This window comes from Chiloscyllium plagiosum, unplaced genomic scaffold, assembly GCF_037043375.1.
Source record: "Chiloscyllium plagiosum isolate Xiang-an unplaced genomic scaffold, Cpla_swu_hap1 HiC_scaffold_46, whole genome shotgun sequence".
NCBI classification, from domain to species: domain Eukaryota; kingdom Metazoa; phylum Chordata; class Chondrichthyes; order Orectolobiformes; family Hemiscylliidae; genus Chiloscyllium; species Chiloscyllium plagiosum.
Genome location: NW_028270184.1, coordinates 15233083 through 15251474, shown reverse-complemented (window position 1 = coordinate 15251474; position 18392 = coordinate 15233083). Strand labels below are relative to the sequence as shown.

Below are 18392 nucleotides of genomic sequence, written 5' to 3'. Positions count from 1 at the left end.
GACCATGACTGCTCATATTACATCAGATTCTCTCAAAGTTATTGATGCGTTGGACCTCATTTCATCTCTTATAATGATCAGTGTCTGTATTTGGCACATGACCATGTCCATATTTATATTCATAGAATCATAGAATTCCTACAGGCCATTCAGCCCAAAATGTCCACACTGACCCTCCGAAGAGTATCCCACCCAAACCCATTCCACATTCCTCTACACATCCCTGAACAGTATAGGTAATTTAGCATGGCCAAATCACCCTAACACATCTTGGACTGTGGGAGGGAACCAGAGCACCCGGAGGAAACCCACGCAGACACGGGGAGAATGTGCAAACTCCACACAGACAGTCGCCCGTTCTGGGCCTTATCTCAGATATTACTGTTGTCGGCCATGACTTTGTTTATTTTGCAATACTTTCTACTTGCATTTTTAAAAAGCTGGACCATGTACCTGTTATATTACACTGGGCCAGTCTTACTCTCTACAAGTTTCAGTTTATATTTCATCCATGCTGTTTTAATAACGACCAGTTCCCACATCAAAGTTGCTTCCACCATTTATTCAGGATCAGCGGGTCACAGACAGTCACCAGCTGCAGCTTACAACCTGTCACAATGGTCGTGCATCAATTGTGTTGCAAGTGGAGTCATCTTCTATTTTTTGACGAGCCTCATGTGACCACTGTTATGAAACAAGCTGGTTGTATGACAGGAGAAGTTATGTCCCAGATTGAAATGTGGCTTAGAACATAGCACGCAGAACATTACAGTGCAGTACAGGCCCTTCGGGCCGCGATGTTGCGCCGACCTGTGGAACCAATCGGAAGCCCATCTCTGCTGCACTTTTCCATTTTCATCCATATGCTTATCAACTTGTTGACTTATTGAGTGTATATTTTAAAAAAAAAACCAGTTAACATTATAGTCTGTTCCTGAAACATAATCACACTTTTTGCTGTAGAGTTTTTTTTAAGAACAGAGCGGAAAGCTTATTTCACAAAGAAGTCAAAATAAAAAACAAAGCTATCGAGATACAGAACACAGGATGATCTTAAAACACTTTCAATCTTTATCCAATCACAATCTGTTACAGAAACTCAAATCTAGGGAAATTAAAAATCCACCTCTCAACACCTTTGGGTTGTACTCAACTGACTCCTGGTAGTTTCTTTGCCATGGACTGTGGAGACAATTCGATGAGTCTTTTCCAAAGCTGACAACATGCAATTTTCACCACCACAGTATCAACAATTTGGCATTAACCCACTTGCTTTCTGAGCAATGTTGGAGAAAGGTCAGCACTAGTGAGTTTTGAGAAGATCTGTAGCTCAGGTTGAGGGTCTGGATGTAGATTTGCTCGCTGAGCTTTCAGACATTTTGTCCCCACACTGGGTAACATCATCAGTGAGCCTCTGGATGAAGCACTGGTGGCGTGGCCTGCTCCCTATTTATGTGTTTGGGTTTTCTTGGGTTGGTTGATGTTATTCCCTGTGGTGATGTCATTTCCTATGGTGATGTCATTTCCTGTTCTTGTTCTCAGAAGGTGGTAAATGGGAGTGTGTGAGTGGGTCATGTCTTTTCATGTCTCACTTGTATCCTTACATACGGATGAGGAAGAAAATCACTTTGACTGGGACAACACATCCATCCAAGGACAAGCCAAACAGACTAGAATTCCTAGAAGCATGGTATTCCAACTGGAACTCTATCAACAAACACATTGACTTGAATCCCTTTTACTACCACCTGAGAAAAAGAACAGGAAATGACATCACCATAGGAAATGATATCACCACAGGAAATGACACCACAACCCAGGAAAACCCAAACACATAAATAAAAAGCAGGTTATGCCACCAGTGCTTCATCTGGAGGCTCACTGAAGTATGGTGATGAAACATCTGAAAACGAACCTTCCAGCTCAGTGAGCAAGCCTACATCCAGAAAGATCACTGCTTCACAAGAATTCTGGCTTTTGTTCGAAATTGCACAACGGTAATAGTCACATCAGCATACGGCAGCTGAGTGCCGTGAAAATAAAGCATGGTCTCTGCGACATGAAAGAGACTCCACATGATTACAATCTCCTCTCAGAAAGGCTGAGCTCTCTCCTTTCCTCGAGAAAACTGTGTGGGATTGCTACTGCCCAGAATAACCATCATTACATTTCCTGAATGAATTTTCCTTTGCCTTTGGAACTCTGTCTTACAAATATTCACTTTAACCCTCACTACAAATCATTTGTCAGCAGACATTTGGAGTATTGGCTTAGCTCAGTTGACTGGATCATTGGTTTGCCGAGCCATGTGATGCCAACAGTGTGGGTTCAATTTCCATCACTAGTTTGAGGCTATCACGAAGGACTCTCTTTTTCAACCTCTTCCCTTGCCTAAGATCTGGTAGCCCTCAGTTAAATCACCACCAATGCTAATGAGAGAGCAGCCTCTATGGTCTGGTAAGACTGTAGTGACACAAAATTGAGTTCAGTTTTGGGAACCTCATTTCGGGAAGGGTAAAAGACTCCATCCATCAGCATAAAAGACTCATCCATCAGATAAGAATGCAAGGACTTGCAGAGAATGTACTCGTATGGATAGAGGACTGGTTAACCAATAGAAAGCAGAGAGTTGGGATAATTAGATGTTTCTCTGGTTGTAAATAAGTGGTGAGCGGGGTGTCACAGGGATCGGTGATGGGCCCACAACTGTTCCTGATATACATAAATGATTTGGAAGAGGAGACTGAGTGTAACGTATCCAAGTTGCTGATGACACTAAATTGAGTGGAAAGGCAAACTGTGCAGGAGATGTGGAGGGTCTAGATTTAGATACAGTGTGAGCGGGCAAGAGTCTGGCAGGTGGAATACAACATTGGTAAATGTGAGGTTATCCACTTTGGAAGTAAATGGTGAAAGATTGCAGCATGCTGTTGTACAGAGGGACTTAGGAGTGATGATAGATGAATTGCTAAAGGTTGATTTGCAGGTACAACAGATAATCAGGAAGGCAAACAGAATATTAGCTTTCATTGCTAGAGGAATTGGATTTAAGAGCACGGAGGTTCTGCTGCGATTGTACAAGATGTTGGTGAGGCCACACCTGGAGTATTGTGCGCAGTTCTGTCTCTTTACTTGAAGAAGGATAGTGCCTTTGGAGACGGTGCAGAGGAGGTTCCGCAGGTGGGTGAGACTACGACAGGGAACATGGCCTCAAGATTAGGACAGAGATGAAGAGGAACTGCTTTTCCCAGGTAGTAGTGAATCAATGGAATTGTCTGCCCCAGGAAGCAGTAGAGGCAGCTTCATTATTTATATTCTAAACCCAGTTGGATGGGTTTTTGCATGGTGGGGGGAATGAAGGGTTATGGGGATAATACAGGTAGGAGGAGCTGAGAGAATGGATAAATCAGCCATGATCTGAATGAATGGTGAAGCAGACTCGACGGGCTGAATGGCCTACTCCTGCTTCTGTTATTATGAAATTTGTGAATGACTGTTTTATGAAGTTATGCATTCTCAGAAATCTATCTCTGTCTAATTACAAAAATCTCTCTATCGCTTCATCTTCATACCGCCTGAGTCGGAGGATGTGGTTAACTTCATCTTCTTATTTGCTAACCCGAATTAACTCTACTTCACACGGTGTACAATACTTGCAAATCAAAATGGCAAGATAACTGAAGGGGGGGTCAGTTGTCCAGAGGATGAAAGGATGGAAGATGCATGAATGTATGTGTGTGTCAGTGTTTGTGTGCATGTGCCTGTGTGTGTGTATATGTGTTGTGCCCATCTGATTGAGGCGTACATATAAGATTGAGGGATATGGACAGGGTGAATAGAGAGCAGCTATTCCAATTGGTTAACAGGTCAATCGTGAGAGGCATAGTTTTAGGGGAAGGGTCAGCAGATTCAGGGGATTTGGGAAAAAAAAACTTCTTCACTCAGTGGATATTGAGAATCTGAAATGCATTGCCTGGGAAGGTAGTGAAAACTAAACTCCTTATGATCTTTAAAAAATATCTGGATGAGTACTTCAAATATCATAACATTGATACTTCACAGCTCCTGTCGAACAGCAGTTGGTGAGACCTTGGGGATTTTTTGTCAAGTTGGAACATTATGAGCAAGCTGAATGGTTGGTGAAAGTTCCCACGGAGCCAGGAGTTTTAGTTTCTGTTTTCAGCAGTTGTTGCTGGGGTCTAAGCAGGGTTTGGATGCTGCTGTGTGTCTCTCCCCGCTACGCCCTCTCTCTTAGAGTTTTCCCTTGCTGTTTTTCCTCCAGAACAGGAGAATTGCCTGTGAGCTCAATCTGTCTTTCTGAACGTGCCTTTTGTCAAGGTCGTGTTGATGGGGTGTCACAATATTGGAACAGTTACTGTGTATGAGTAAAATAATCTACTATTCTGTTCAGTTTTCCAATCGAGTTAAGTTATTCCAATTTCTTCTTTCTTTTTAACTATAGTGTATGAATAAAGTGTGTTTTGCTTCAAAGCTGGTAGTTTAAACAGTCGAATGGCAACTGGAATTCAACACCTTTCACTTGTCTTTAAAATAAGACAAAGCTAGGCTACCTTCGGAATATATTTTGAGAGGTTCAGTCTGCATAACAGTGTGCAGTTCTGGTTGTCACACAATCAGAAAGACGTGATTGCACTAGAAAGGATGCAGAGGACTTTCACCAGGATGTTGCCTGGGACAAAACCTTTCAGTGATGAGGAGACACTGGATCGGCTGAGTTTGTTTTCCGGGGCAGTAGAGGAGGTTGAGGGGGAAACTTATCGAGGTATACAAAACTATGAGATGTATAGACAGACAAGATCGGGAGGGTCTCTTCCCATGTCAGACACGTCAAAGACCACAGGGCCTAACTTTAAGCTGATGAGTGAATAGTGTTTGAGGAGATTTGTTTACACCCAGAGAATGGTTGAAATATGGAACGTGCTGCCTGAGAGGATGGAGGAGGCAGATTCTCTTACGACATTTAAAATCACCTGGATGCGTGCTTACAATGCCAGGACAAAGTGGGCTGTGTTCCAAATGCAGGTCAATCAGATTAGTGTAGTTTGGTTTCTGTTGGTTCGCATAAACCTGGTGGATTGAAGGGTCTGTTTCTATGCTGCATGACTCTATCACACTGTAGCTGAGAATGTGTTGCTGGAAAAGCGCAGCAGGTCAGGCAGCATCCAAGGAACAGGAGAATCGACGTTTCGGGCATGAGCCCTTCTTCAGGAATGTGGAAAGTGTGTTAAGCAGGCTAAGATAAAAGGTAGGGAGGAGGGACTTGGGGGAGGGGTGTTGGAAATGCGATAGGTGGAAGGAGGTCAAGGTGAGGGTGATAGGTCGGAGTGGGGTGGGGGCGGAGAGGTCAGGAAGAAGATTGCAGGTTAGGAAGGCGGTGCTGAGTTTGAGGGATTTGACTGAGACAAGGTGGGGGGAGGGGAAATGAGGAAACTGGGGAAATCTGAGTTCATCCCTTGTGGTTTGAGGGTTCCCAGGCAGAAGATGAGGCATTCTTCCTCCAACTGTCGTGTTGCCATGGTCTGGCGATGGAGGGGTCCAAGGACCTGCATGTCCTTGGTGGAGTGAGAGGGGGAGTTGAAGTGTTGAACCACGGGGTGGTTGGGTTGGTTGGTCCGGGTGTCTCAGAGGTGTTCTCTGAAACGTTCCGTAAGTAGGCGGCCTGTCTCCCCAATATAGAGGAGGCCACATCGGGTGCAGCAGATGCAATAGATGATGTGTGTGGAGGTGCAGGTGAATTTATGGTGGATATGGAAGTATCACTCGGGGCCTTGGAGGGAATTAAGGGGGGAGGTGTGGGCGCAAGTTTTGCAATTCTTGCGGTTGCAGGGGAAGGTGCCGGGAGTGGAGGTTGGGTTGGTGGGGGGTGTGGACCTGACGAGGGAGTCACGGAGGGAGTGGTCTTTTCGGAACGCAGATAGGGGAGGAGAGGGAAATATATCCCTGGTGGTGGGGTCCGTTTGGAGGTGGCGGAAATGACAGCGGATGATACGCTGTACATGGAGGTTGGTGGGGTGGTAGGTGAGAACCAGTGGGGTTCTGTCCTGGTGGCGGTTGGAGGGGCGGGGCTCAAGGGGGAGGAGCGGGAAGTGGAAGAGATGTGGTGTAGGGCATCGTCGACCACGTCTGGGGGGAAATTGTGGTCCTTGAAGCAGAACTCCTCCCTCCCTTTCCTAGACCTTTCCATTTCTATCTTGGGCGACCGAATCAACACGGACATTTATTATAAACTGACCGACTCCCACAGCTATCTAGACTATACCTTCTCCCACCCTGCCCCCTGTAAAAACGCCATCCCATATTCCAAATTCCTTTGTCTGCGCCGCATCTGCTCCCAGGAGGACCAGTTCCAAAACCATACAACCCATATGGCCTCCTTCTTCAAAGACCGCAATTTCCCCCCATACGTGGTCGACGATGCCCTCCACCGCATCTCCTCCACTTCCTGCTCCTCCGCCCTTGAGCCCCGCCCCTCCAACCGCCACCAGGACCTCACCTACCACCCCACTAACCTCCATGTACAGTGTATCATCCGCAGTCATTTCCGCCACCTCCAAACGGACCCCACCATCAAGGATATATTTCCCTCCCCTCCCCTATCAGCATTCCGAAAAGACCACTCCCTTCGTGACTCCCTTGTCAGGTCCACACCCCCCACCAACCCAACCTCCACTCCTGGCACCTCCCCCTGCAACCGCAAGAAATGCAAAACTTGCGCCCACACCTCCCCCCTTAATTCCCTCCAAGGCCCTGAGGGATACTTCCATATCCACCACAAATTCACCTGCACCTCCACACACATCATCTATTGCATCCGCTGCACCCGATGTGGCCTCCTCTATATTGGGGAGACAGGCCGCCTACTTACGGAACGTTTCAGAGAACACCTCTGAGACACCCGGACCAACCAACCCAACCACCCCGTGGTTCAACACTTCAACTCCCCCTCTCACTCCACCAAGGACATGCAGGTCCTTGGACCCCTCCATCGCCAGACCATGGCAACACGACAGTTGGAGGAAGAGCGCCTCATCTTCTGCCTGGGAACCCTCCAACCACAAGGGATGAACTCAGATTTCCCCAGTTTCCTCATTTCCCCTCCCCCCACCTTGTCTCAGTCAAATCCCTCAAACTCAGCACCGCCTTCCTAACCTGCAATCATCTTCCTGACCTCTCTGCCCCCACCCCACTCCGGCTTATCACCCTCACCTTGACCTCCCTCCACCTATTGCATTTCCAACGCCCCTCCCCCAAGTCCCTCCTCCCTACCTTTTATCTTAGCCTGCTGGACACACTTTCCACATTCCTGAAGAAGGGCTTATGCCCGAAACGTCGATTCTCCTGTTCCTTGGATGCTGCCTGACCTGCTGCGCTTTTCCAGCAACACATTCTCAGCTCTGATCTCCAGCATCTGCAGTCCTCACTTTCTCCTCTATCACACTGTAGGTTGAGACTACCCTCCTCATGATCAACCACATCACCAATTATTGTGCCATCTGCTAACTTACCAATTGCATCCTCTGCAAACGCATCCAAGTCATTAACTTATATAACAAACAGCAAGGGTCCCAGTCACAAGCCCTGTGGTATGTCCCTGGTCACAGGCATCCAATGACAAAAGCAGACTTCCACTATCATCTTTCGCCTCGTATTTACAAGCCAAATTTGGATCCAGTTTGTCAACTTGCCTTGGATCCCATGGCTTAGCTTTTGGACCAGTCTTCATTGTGGGACCCTCACACAGGGCTTACTGACGTCCATGCATACCATGTCAACTTCACTACCTTAATCAATGTATTTAATCAATCTTCCAAATGCTCAATTAAATTCGTCAGACAAGGTCTCCCTTTAACACATCATCAATTCCTGCTTTTCCAAACGTTGAGTAATCCTGACCCACAGACTTTTTTTTCCAAATAATTCCTGACCACTGAAGTCAGACTAACTAGTCTATAATTACCTGGCCTATTCCTGTTACACTTCTTGAACAAAGGAACCATATTCACTATCCTCCAGTCATCTGGTACTTCACCTGTGGCTGGCAAAGTGTTAAATATCTCCACCAGGATACCAAAAACCTCCTTCTTTTCCTCCCATAACAGCCTGGGATTGATTTTATCAGGCTGTGGAGATTTCTGCATCTTTGTGCCTCCAAAAACATTTAAAACCTCCAACTAATTTTATTTTATAATAAATACTGACCTGAATTCGAACCACACTTGGATGTTGGGCATTTCATTTGTGTTTTCATTTATCCTTTTCATGAGAGTCAGTGCAAATTTGCATTTTATGTTTGGATCCTAAGCTATATATAGATATTTCAAAATGCAGAGTTAATCTCACATAAATTGACAGCAAGAACACTCGTGAATTTTCGAGGCTGGAGTATTTTAATGCATGTATCATCTACTTCTTGTCACCACAGCGATCAAACATGTATGGTTCCTCATGGAGTTACTAACTGGACAGACTCAAACTGCCTTAAAGTAGGCTGGTGACAGTTAAGCATGGAAACAGCAAATGACTTCACCAGGAGTTCTATTGTACTGGCTGGGAAAATCCTAAATAGCCACAAATGGAGTGTTATTTAACAACTGTCTCTTCTAGCTTTGAAAACAGCGAGGCTCAATTCTGTGAGTGATTGTATGCCAGAGGAGCTTAATTCCAGGTTTTGCCTATGCAGCCAGCCAGCTATACAGACTGCTGAAAGGCAAGGTCAGCAATATCTGCTGAGACTGCCCAGAGATCCAGAATGTACAGGCAACGTGGTTCTGTGTTCTGGACCTGTACTAATCTTTCGCCTTCAAGTAGACATAGCCAGCACAGTATTTCTCGGTTGTGGGGCAGACATACAAACAGTAACCAATCAGCAACAAGTCTTAGATTGTAAGTGATGAAAGAACTTCCATCCCTTATGGCAGTTTACACAGTTGAGACACTCAGGTCATATTACAGGCCTAAAGAATTTTAGGTTCATGTCATTTGCCACTGAATATTTGAATGAAGGAATGGAATACATTGGTCTTCTCACAACTGCTTTCAAATGGGCAGCACACTATGATATCCAACATATATGATGTAAGGGGGACCTCCATTCATACCCACGGTTCCTCCTGAAGTTACAAATTCCATATGAATGAAAGGCACATCAGAAATGCTTTGTTTTAGGTTAATGGCTTTAATCTGAATCTTGCCTTGTTTCAGCCAGAGATGCTACCATACAAAATGATGAAGGCTATCCTCAGTGTCTATCCTCATAGAAATGGTACTCAACAATTCTGCGCTCAGCATTCCTATTACACGCCCAAGGACACATGTAATAGTGAAGATAAATGGGTGAAGGTGACTGTAAGTCAATCTTGCCCACATTGTGCCTCTGTTGGAGTACTTTCAAGAAGTGCCTTGTGTCCCTGACCAAGGGGAATCAGTGGATGTATTGTCCTTCGATTTGCAGCCACGTCAACGGTTTATTGGTGAAAATTAAAGCTTATATGTTGAGGGCAACATAGTGACATGGATAGAGGAATGGCTTAGAAACAGGAAGCAGCACAGGAATAAACAGGTCCTGTTTGTCAGGCTGGCAGGATGTCCCAAATGGTGTGTCACGGAGCGTTAGTACCAGGTCTCAACTCTTCCCAAATAAATGATTTATATGAATGGTCTTAAGAATGTAAGAACAGGAGGAGGCCATTCAGCCTCTCTAACCAGTTCTGTCATTAAAGACAGCTCTTACGGTTTAATTTGATTTAACTTTCTGAAGTGGTTTCGTACAACTGTGTGACAGGCTATGAGATTTCACAGGATGGTCAAAATCAGTAACAATGCTCTCTGGGTGGGACACAGGTAGAATAGACCATGCAAGATTTGCAAACTAAATCAGTTTTTTTCCATGAGAATCCATAATTTTGCAACCATCACGAGTGCACATTTATTCAATTAAACAAACTGAATTCTGACCATTTCCCCCACTGTGAAAATAATGTCTTGGAGAATGAGGCCAAATAGTCCTGCCAGCAATACAGTAATATTGTGAGTGTGATATCAATTTCCCATTGAACATATAATTAGATACGCTTACAGAACATCAATGGGGAATTTAAACCTGTGATTCTCGAGATTATTTGAGTTTAGTTTCAACACAGCTACTCAACAGTACAAGTTCTATTAAGGTACAAGAGATGACTGGTACAATATCATGTTCTGAATTTGGAGAATGCTCTTGTCAATTGATGTACACCTCTCCTCAACCGACGATAATTAATAAGCCTGAAAGTGACTGCCTTAATGTGTTTGTCTGGTAAACTGGAACAATTATGAATGGTGATGTAATGGGATTGCTTCATTAAAGTTGACTTTGGATATAAACATGGGGTCATTTGGAAATTTCATGCAGCACAAGGGGTGTGTCCCTGTTCCACCATTTCTGTCTGAGATGCATGCTCCATTAACTGGTCCCATCTTTGCCATTTACTACCCAGTCTTTGCAGCCATCGCTGTTCCAGGTATGTCATTATCGTTATTCGGTTCTTTGCACACTAACATTGCTCTCAATAAAGTATTGCAGGAAGGCATCAAATGTGCAAGTCTTTTTAAGGTTATATCTTTGCTGGTAAAATATTTAAGTGCACTGTTTTCAACTGTCCAAGTCACTGCTTCAGATGTTGAGCATCTAACAAAGGGAGGTATGCATTGCACAAGCCATTGCTCAAAGTCATGCTGTTCTATGAAAGGTATTGTGATAGATTATTTTACGAAAAAAATCTCATGACCCTGGAGATACAGGTCAACAATTGTTTATTGAGCCAATGCTGGGACAGTGTTTCTGGTGAAGGGCTTTTGCCCGAAACATTGATTCTCCAGCTCCTCAGATGCTGCCTGACCTGCTGTGCTTTTCCAGCACCACACTCTGGACTCTGATTTCCAGCACCTGCAGTCCTCACTTTCGCCTTTACCATCTGTTTGTCTAATCACTCAAATTGCCTGAGTCACCTTGAAACCTCCTTGCACCTACCTGAAAATTCACAGTCCCGCACAATTTTGGGTTACCAGCAAACTTGGAAATGTTGAGTATGGTTTCCTCTCCAAGTCACTTACATATATCATTAATTTAACTTTTGCAGTAACCCACTACTGACTGACTACCAGTTCAGAAAAGTCCCCTCTATTCCAACCTCCTTTTTTTTGTCTGTCATCTGATTCTCGATCTGTATTCCTCCCTATTCCAGATGCTTTAATTTTGTGAACTAACCTCTTATGAATAGCCTCATCAAAACCTTATCTGGTGCTGTCTCACACATTGATAATGCCAAAGATAATGATCAAGGTTATCCTCATTGTGATGTTTGAGCACAGTAACCAACAACTTTGGACTCAGCGTTCCTATTCCTATTACCCTCATAGGCAGATGCAACTGTGAAACCAAACTAGTGAGGATGACTGAATGGTAAGGTGAATTGGCCATGCTAACTTGCCCATAGTATTCATGGATATGTAGGTTAGGTGCATTAGTCAGGGATAAATGTAGAGTTCTAGGGTAGGGAAATGGGTATCTGTGCATTACTCTTCGGAGGATCAATGTGGACTTGGGCCGAATGCCCTGTTTCCACACTGCAGGGATTCTATAAGTCAATCCTTCCTACTTTGTGGCTCTATCAGAGTTCTTTTGGAAAGTAGATTATGCAATAAATGAAGGGGAATCCCTGGATGCATTGTCTTTCAATTTCCAAATGACATATTATAAGGTGCCACATTAAATGTCCTTCTGAAAAATAAAAGTTTATGTGCAGAGGGCCACAGGTTGACATGGATAGGAGTGTGGCTGAGAAACAGGAAGGAGAGAGTTGGATTAAACAGGTCCTTTTGTTGGTTGTTACCATGTCATGTGCTGTGTGTCACAGGGGTCAGTGTTGGGGCTCAAATCTTTCCTACTTGTACAAGTGATTTGGATGTATGGACACAGGAGCAGGAAAAGGCCATTCAGCCTCTGAAGCCTGTTCTGCTACTCAATGAAATGGCTGATCTGTGGCCGCACTCCAAAGATGAAGGAGCTAAATTTACTGATAACAGAAAGATAGGTAGAAAAGTGAGCAGCCTACAAAGGAATATCGATCGGTCAAGTGAATTATTAGTGATCTGGCAAATGGAGTACGAGAAGGGATGAAAGTGTCAATGTCGTCAGGAAGAATAAAAAATAAGCATATTATCAAAATGGTGAGAGTTTTCAGAACTTTGAGATGTGGAGAGATGTGGGTATCCTTGTGAGTGAATCACAGAAAGTTTGTATGCAGGTACACTGCATACTCAGGACAGTTAATAGAATGTTATGTTTTATTGTGAGGGGAGTTGAATACAAGAGTAAGAAGGTTACTCTTCAGTGATACAGGGCATCGGTGAGGCTGGATCTAATGTACTTTATACAGTACTGTTCACTGTACTTATGGATGAATGCTAATGCTTTGGAAGACGTACAGAGACTGTTTACTAAACTAATGCCTGAAATGAGTGGATTTTTTTATGAAGAAAGGCTTGTGAGGTTAAGCCTGTATCTTTTGGAGTTTGGAAAGTCAGAGGTGACTTAATCGAAACATATAAGACCCTGAGCAGAACTGACCAAGTTGGTTTTTGAATGGTTGCTTCCACTTATTTCAGAATAAATTTCTGATGCCATTGTTGTGGTAGATTATTTTGCTAAGCAATCTCAGTACCCTCGAAGTATAGGTTAACAATCAGTTATTGAGCTAACGTTGAGTCTACACCAGAAAAGATTCCAAGCTAACACTCTAACTGAAAGAGATTTCATCAGATATTTATACATTTTAAATCATGTAGACAGTACTCAAATTACACCAAAAGTGACAAGCAACTTATTACTCCAGTTTGCTACTCCCTATCTTCCCATGTGTTAGTGTATATCCTTTCCAAAAGTAAAAACAATGTCTGCAGATGCTGGAAACCAGATTCTGGATCAGTGGTGCTGGAAGAGCACAGCAATTCAGGCAGCTTCCGAGGAACAGTAAAATTGCATTTCGGGCAAAAGCCCTTCATCAGGAATAAAGGCGGAGAGCCTGTCGCGTGGAGAGATCAGCTAGAGGAGGGTGGGGTTGGGGAGAAAGTAGCATAGAGTACAATAGGTGAGTGGGGGAGGGGATGAAGGTGATAGGTCAGGGAGGAGGGTGGAGTGGATAGGTGGAAAAGAAGATAGGCAGGTAGAGCAAGTCATGGGGACAGTGCTAAGCTGGAAGTTTGGAACAAGGGTGAGGTGGGGGAAGGGGAAATGAGGAAACTGTTGAAGTCCACATCGATGCCCTAGGGTTGAAGTGTTCCGAGGCAGAAGATGAAGCGTTCTTCCTCCAGGCGCCTGGTGGTGAGGGAGCGTTGGTGAAGGAGGCCCAGGACCTCCATGTCCTCGGCAGAGTGGGAGGGGGAGTTGAAATGTTGGGCCACAGGGCGGTGTGGTTGATTGGTGCGAGTGTCTCGGAGATGTTCCCTAAAGCGCTCTGCTAGGAGGCGTCCAGTCTCCCCAATGTAGAGGAGACCGCATCGGGAGCAACGGATACAATAAATGATATTAGTGGATGTGCAGGTAAAACTTTGATGGATGTGGAAGGCTCCTTTAGGGCCTTGGATGGAGGTGAGGGAGGAGGTGTGGGCGTAGGTTTTGCAGTTCCTGCGGTGGCAGGGGCAGGTGCCAGGATGGGAGGATGGGTTGTAGGGGGCGTGGACCTGACCAGGTAGTCACGGAGGGAACAGTCTTTGCAGAAGGCGGAAAGGGGTGGGGAGGGAAATATATCCCTGTTGGTGGGGTCTTTTTGGATGTGGCGGAAATGTCGGCAGATGATTTGGTTTATGCGAAGGTTGGTAGGGTGGAAGGTGAGCACCAGGGCGTTCTGTCCTTGTTATGGTTGGAGGGGTGGGGTCTGAGGGCAGAGATGCGGGATGTGGATGAGATGTGTTGGAGGGCAACTTTAACCACATGGGAAGGGAAATTGTGGTTTCTAAAGAAGGAGGCCATCTGGTGTGGTCCTCCTGGGAGCAGATACGGGAATTGGGAATATGGGATTTCATTTTTGCAAGAGGTAGGGTGGGAAGAGGCATAATCCAGGTAGCTGTGGGAATCGGTGGGTTTGTAAAATATGTCAGTGTCAAGTCGGTCATCATTACTGGAGATGGAGAGGTCCAGGAAGGGGAGGGAGGTGTCAGAGATGGTCCAGGTAAGTTTAAGGTCAGGGTGGAATGTGTTGGTGAAGTTGATGAACTGCTCAACCTCCTCGCGGGAGCATGAGGTGGTGCCAATGCAGTCATCAATGTAGCGGAGGAAGAGGTGGGGAGTGGTGCCAGTGTAATTATGGAAGATCAACTGTTCTACGTAGCCAACAAAGAGACAGGCATAGCTGGGGCCCATACGTGTGCCCATGGCTACCCCTTTGGTCTGGAGGAAGTGGGAGGATTCGAAGGAGAAATTGTTAAGGATGAGGACCAGTTCGGCCAAACGAAATGGAAATGCCGGTGGAAGGGTACTGTTGGGGACGTCAGGAGAGGAAAAAAACGGAGGGCTTGGAGGCCCTGGTCATGGCGGATGGAGGTGTAGAGTGATTGGATATCCATGGTGAAGATGAGGCGGGGGCTGGGGAAACGGAAGTCTTGAAGGAGGTGGAGGGCGTGGGTGGTGTCTCGAACATTTGTGGGGAGTTCCTGGACTAGGGGGGATAGGACAGTGTCAAGGTAGGTAGAGATGAGTTCAGTGGGGCAGGAGCATGCTGAGATAATGGGTTGGCCAGGGTGGTCAGGCTTGTGGATCTTGGGAAGGAGGTAGAACCGGGCAGTGCGGGGTTCCCAGACTATGAGGTTGGAAGCTGTGGGTGGGAGATCTCCTGAGGTGATGAGGTTCTGTATAGTCTGGGAGATGATGGTTTGGTGTTGGGGGGGTTCATGGTCGAGGGGGCGGTAGGAAGAGGTGTCCTTAAGTTGGCGTTTGGCTTCAGTGGTGTAGAGGTCAGTGTGCCAGACTACCACTGCACCCCCTTTATCTGCTGGCTTGATGGTGAGGTTGGGATTGGAGCAGAGGGATTGGAGGGCTGCGCGTTGTGAGGATGAGAGGTGGGAGGGGGGGTAGACAGGTTGAGGCGGTTAATGTCCCGGCGGCAGTTGGAAATGAAGAGGTCGAGGGCAGGTAATAGACCAGCGCGGGGTGTCCAGGTGGATGCAGTGTGTTTGAGGTGGGCGAAGGGGTCCTCGGAAGGTGGGCGGGATTCCTGATTGTGAAAGTAAACTCGGAGGAAGAAGTATTCAATGTCATGGCTTGTATTAAATTCATTGATGCGTGGACGGAGGGGGATGAAGGTGAGTCCTTTGCTGAGGACTGATCGTTCGTCCTCAGTGAGGGGAAAGTCTGGAGGGATGGTACTAAATCCCACTTCTCAGTGTATTAGGGGTCAACTTCAAATTCCCTTTTCAAACGAGGCCTCAGGGTTAATGCTGGCTCAGCAATGTTGCATTTTTACAGAAACTCTGCCTGTCTGCTGAATCGGCATCAGAGAGTGTTTATCCCCTTTGACTAACTTTTATTTATTCAGCTGACTTCTGTGAATAAGAATAAATGAAACTGAATCTGAAAAGTATCAGAGAAGTATTTATTATTCTAGTCCCACTTAAAGGAACAATTGTCCCAGGTTTCTTATACAGGAATAGAGTCATTTCACAAGATTTTACTTAATTCATCATTATTTTAAGATACTGCATTAAGTATCTGTTCATTATAACCTCCCTAGTCTAAGACAGTACTGCCTCAGAAATATATTATCTGCGAGTCATGCATTTGGATTTGTGCATTTATGTTCCTGCAGCGAACCTTATAGCGATTGTGATCCTGTCCCGAAGAAGGTGTGGTTTATCCAGCTGTATCACTCGGTACCTGCTGTCCATGGCAGTGACAGATCTGCTTGTGGTCATCATTGCAGTGATTTTGCATCGGATTCGTGGCATTTATTTCCCAGTTAGCTTTCTAACAACCACTCCAGGCTGCAGTGCCAGCGCTGCTCTCAATTATGCAGCCAGAGACAGTTCTGTTTGGTTAACGGTCGCTTTCACCTTTGATCGATGTGTGGCCATTTGCTGCCAGAAGCTGAAAGTTAAATATTGCACGGAGAAAACAGCAGCTGTGGTGATAGCAACAGTTTGTTCTCTGAGCTGCATGAGACACATCCCCACTTACTTCATATATGAACCAGTCTATGTAATAGACAACGTGCCGTGGTTTTGCAGCATCAAGTTGTCATTTTATGCATCACCTGGCTGGGCAGCATTTGATTGGATGGATCGTATTCTAACCCCATGTGTCCCTTTTATTCTGATCCTTTTGCTCAATACGCTGACTATCAGACATGTTCTAGTGGCTAGTAAAGCACGCAAGAGACTCCAACCCAACTGCAACGGAGCGAATCAGAGAGACCCAGAGATGGAGAACCGGAAGAAATCCATGATCTTTCTATTGTCTATATCAGGCAGCTTTGTTGCTTTGTGGATGGCCTACGTCATAAACATGTTTTATGTGCGATTTACAAAGGGCAGTTATTTTGAAGCTTCCAATATTACTGATCCACGATTCATTCTGCAGGAAAGTGGATACATGTTGCAACTTTTTAGTTGTTGCACCAACACGTGCATTTACGCAGCAACACAAAGTAAATTCAGGAAAGAATTAAATAATGCAGTGAAGTACCCATTTAAACTCATTTGCAAATTCTGGGAATAACTGAGCTCATTTATTAAAACAAACAGAAGAGAGTTCACACTTTGCTTATTCCATCTGTTATGTCTTATTGGGTTTTTTTCTGTCTCGTGACTGGCCCTCATTAATTTATTCAATTTTTTCATGTCCTCCCTCATATTAACTCCACCCCTCACTGCCAACAGATTCCGTGCACGTTTCAGGCAGCTCTGCTTCGATTCTGGAATCGTGTTTTGAATTGAAGAGAAGGAGAAGCAAAGGAAGCTAGTAATGGGAGGAGGTTGCTGGCTTCCTTACTGAGATATTTGCATCGTCAACAGCCACGGGTGAAGTGACGGAAGACTGGAGGTTGGCTAATGTAGTGCCATGGTTTAAGAAAGGCTGTAAGGAAAAGCCGGGGTCCACAGACTAGTGAGCCTTATGTCAGTAGTGGGAGAGTTGTTGGGTGGACTCTGAGGGACAGAATTGACCTGCATATGGAAAGGCAAGGGCTGATTCGGGATAGTCAACATGGGAAATCGTGTCTTACTAACTTGATTGACTTTTTAAAGAGTTGACAAAGGAAGTTAATGAAGGCGGGGCAGTAGAAATTGTCTATATGGACTTCAGCAAAGCGTTCAACAAGGTTGCACAGAGTAGACTGGTTAGTTCGGTTTGATCTCATGATGTCCAGGAGGAGCTAGATGCAAAATTGGCTGGAAGGTAGAAGACAGAGGGTGGTGTTGGAGGGTTGGTTTTTGGAGGCCTGTGACCAGTGATATTCCACAGGGATCGATGCTGAGTCCACTGCTTTTTGGCATTTGTACAAATGAATATGGTTTGTAAGTTTGCAGATGACACCAAAACATTGGTGTTGTGGACAGTGAATAAGATTATCTCAGAGTACAATGGGACAGTGATCAGATGGGCTGAGGAGTGCCAGATGGAGTTTAATTTAGATACATGTGAGGTGTTGCATTTTTGGTAAGGTAAATCAGGGTAGGACTGACACAGTGAATGATAGAGCCCTGGGGAGCATTGTTGAACAGAGAGACCGAGGTGTGAAGGTGCATAGATTCTTGAAAGTGGAGTCACAGGGTGGTGAAGACGGCATTTGGAATGCTTGCCTTCATTCATTCGAACATTGAGTGTAGGAGTTGGGATGCGATTGGTGAGGCCACTTTGTGCATACTGCATACAATCCTGGTCACCCTTCTACAGGAAGGATGTTGTTAAACTTGACAGGGTGAAGAAAAGATTTACCTTATTATTAAAAGGTTCTATTATTTCTGGCCTCCAATGTCATTCCAGGCAATGCATTCCAGATACCCACGAACCTCTGAGTGAAGATGCTTTTTCTCAAATCTCCTGCCCCTTAACCCCTCTCAACTGACCCCTCATTTGACCGCACAACCAAGAGGGACATCTACTCTCTATTCATTCTGTCCATGTTCCTCATAAGTGTACACCTCAATCATGTTCCCCCACCCCAACTCCCCCCCCCCCCCTCCCAAGTCTTCTCTGCTCTCCATAAAACAATCCAAGCCTATCGAATCTCTTCTTATAGAGTCATAGAGTCATACAGATGTACAGAATGAAAACAGACCCTTTGGTCCAACCCGTCCATGCCAACCAGAGATCTCAACCCAATCTAGTCCCACCTGCCAGC

At 45.3% G+C, this 18392-nt stretch overlaps 1 protein-coding gene across 1 annotated transcript; it reads left to right on the top strand.

Moving 5' to 3' along the window:
* The first annotated feature begins 10450 nt into the window (after positions 1-10450).
* Positions 10451-16768, top strand: LOC122544015 (putative G protein-coupled receptor 139). The gene is made up of 2 exons (XM_043683029.2): positions 10451-10520; positions 15861-16768. Exons 1-2 carry the CDS (start codon positions 10451-10453, stop codon positions 16766-16768), a joined length of 978 nt encoding a protein of 325 aa, XP_043538964.2.
* The last annotated feature ends 1624 nt before the right edge of the window (positions 16769-18392 follow it).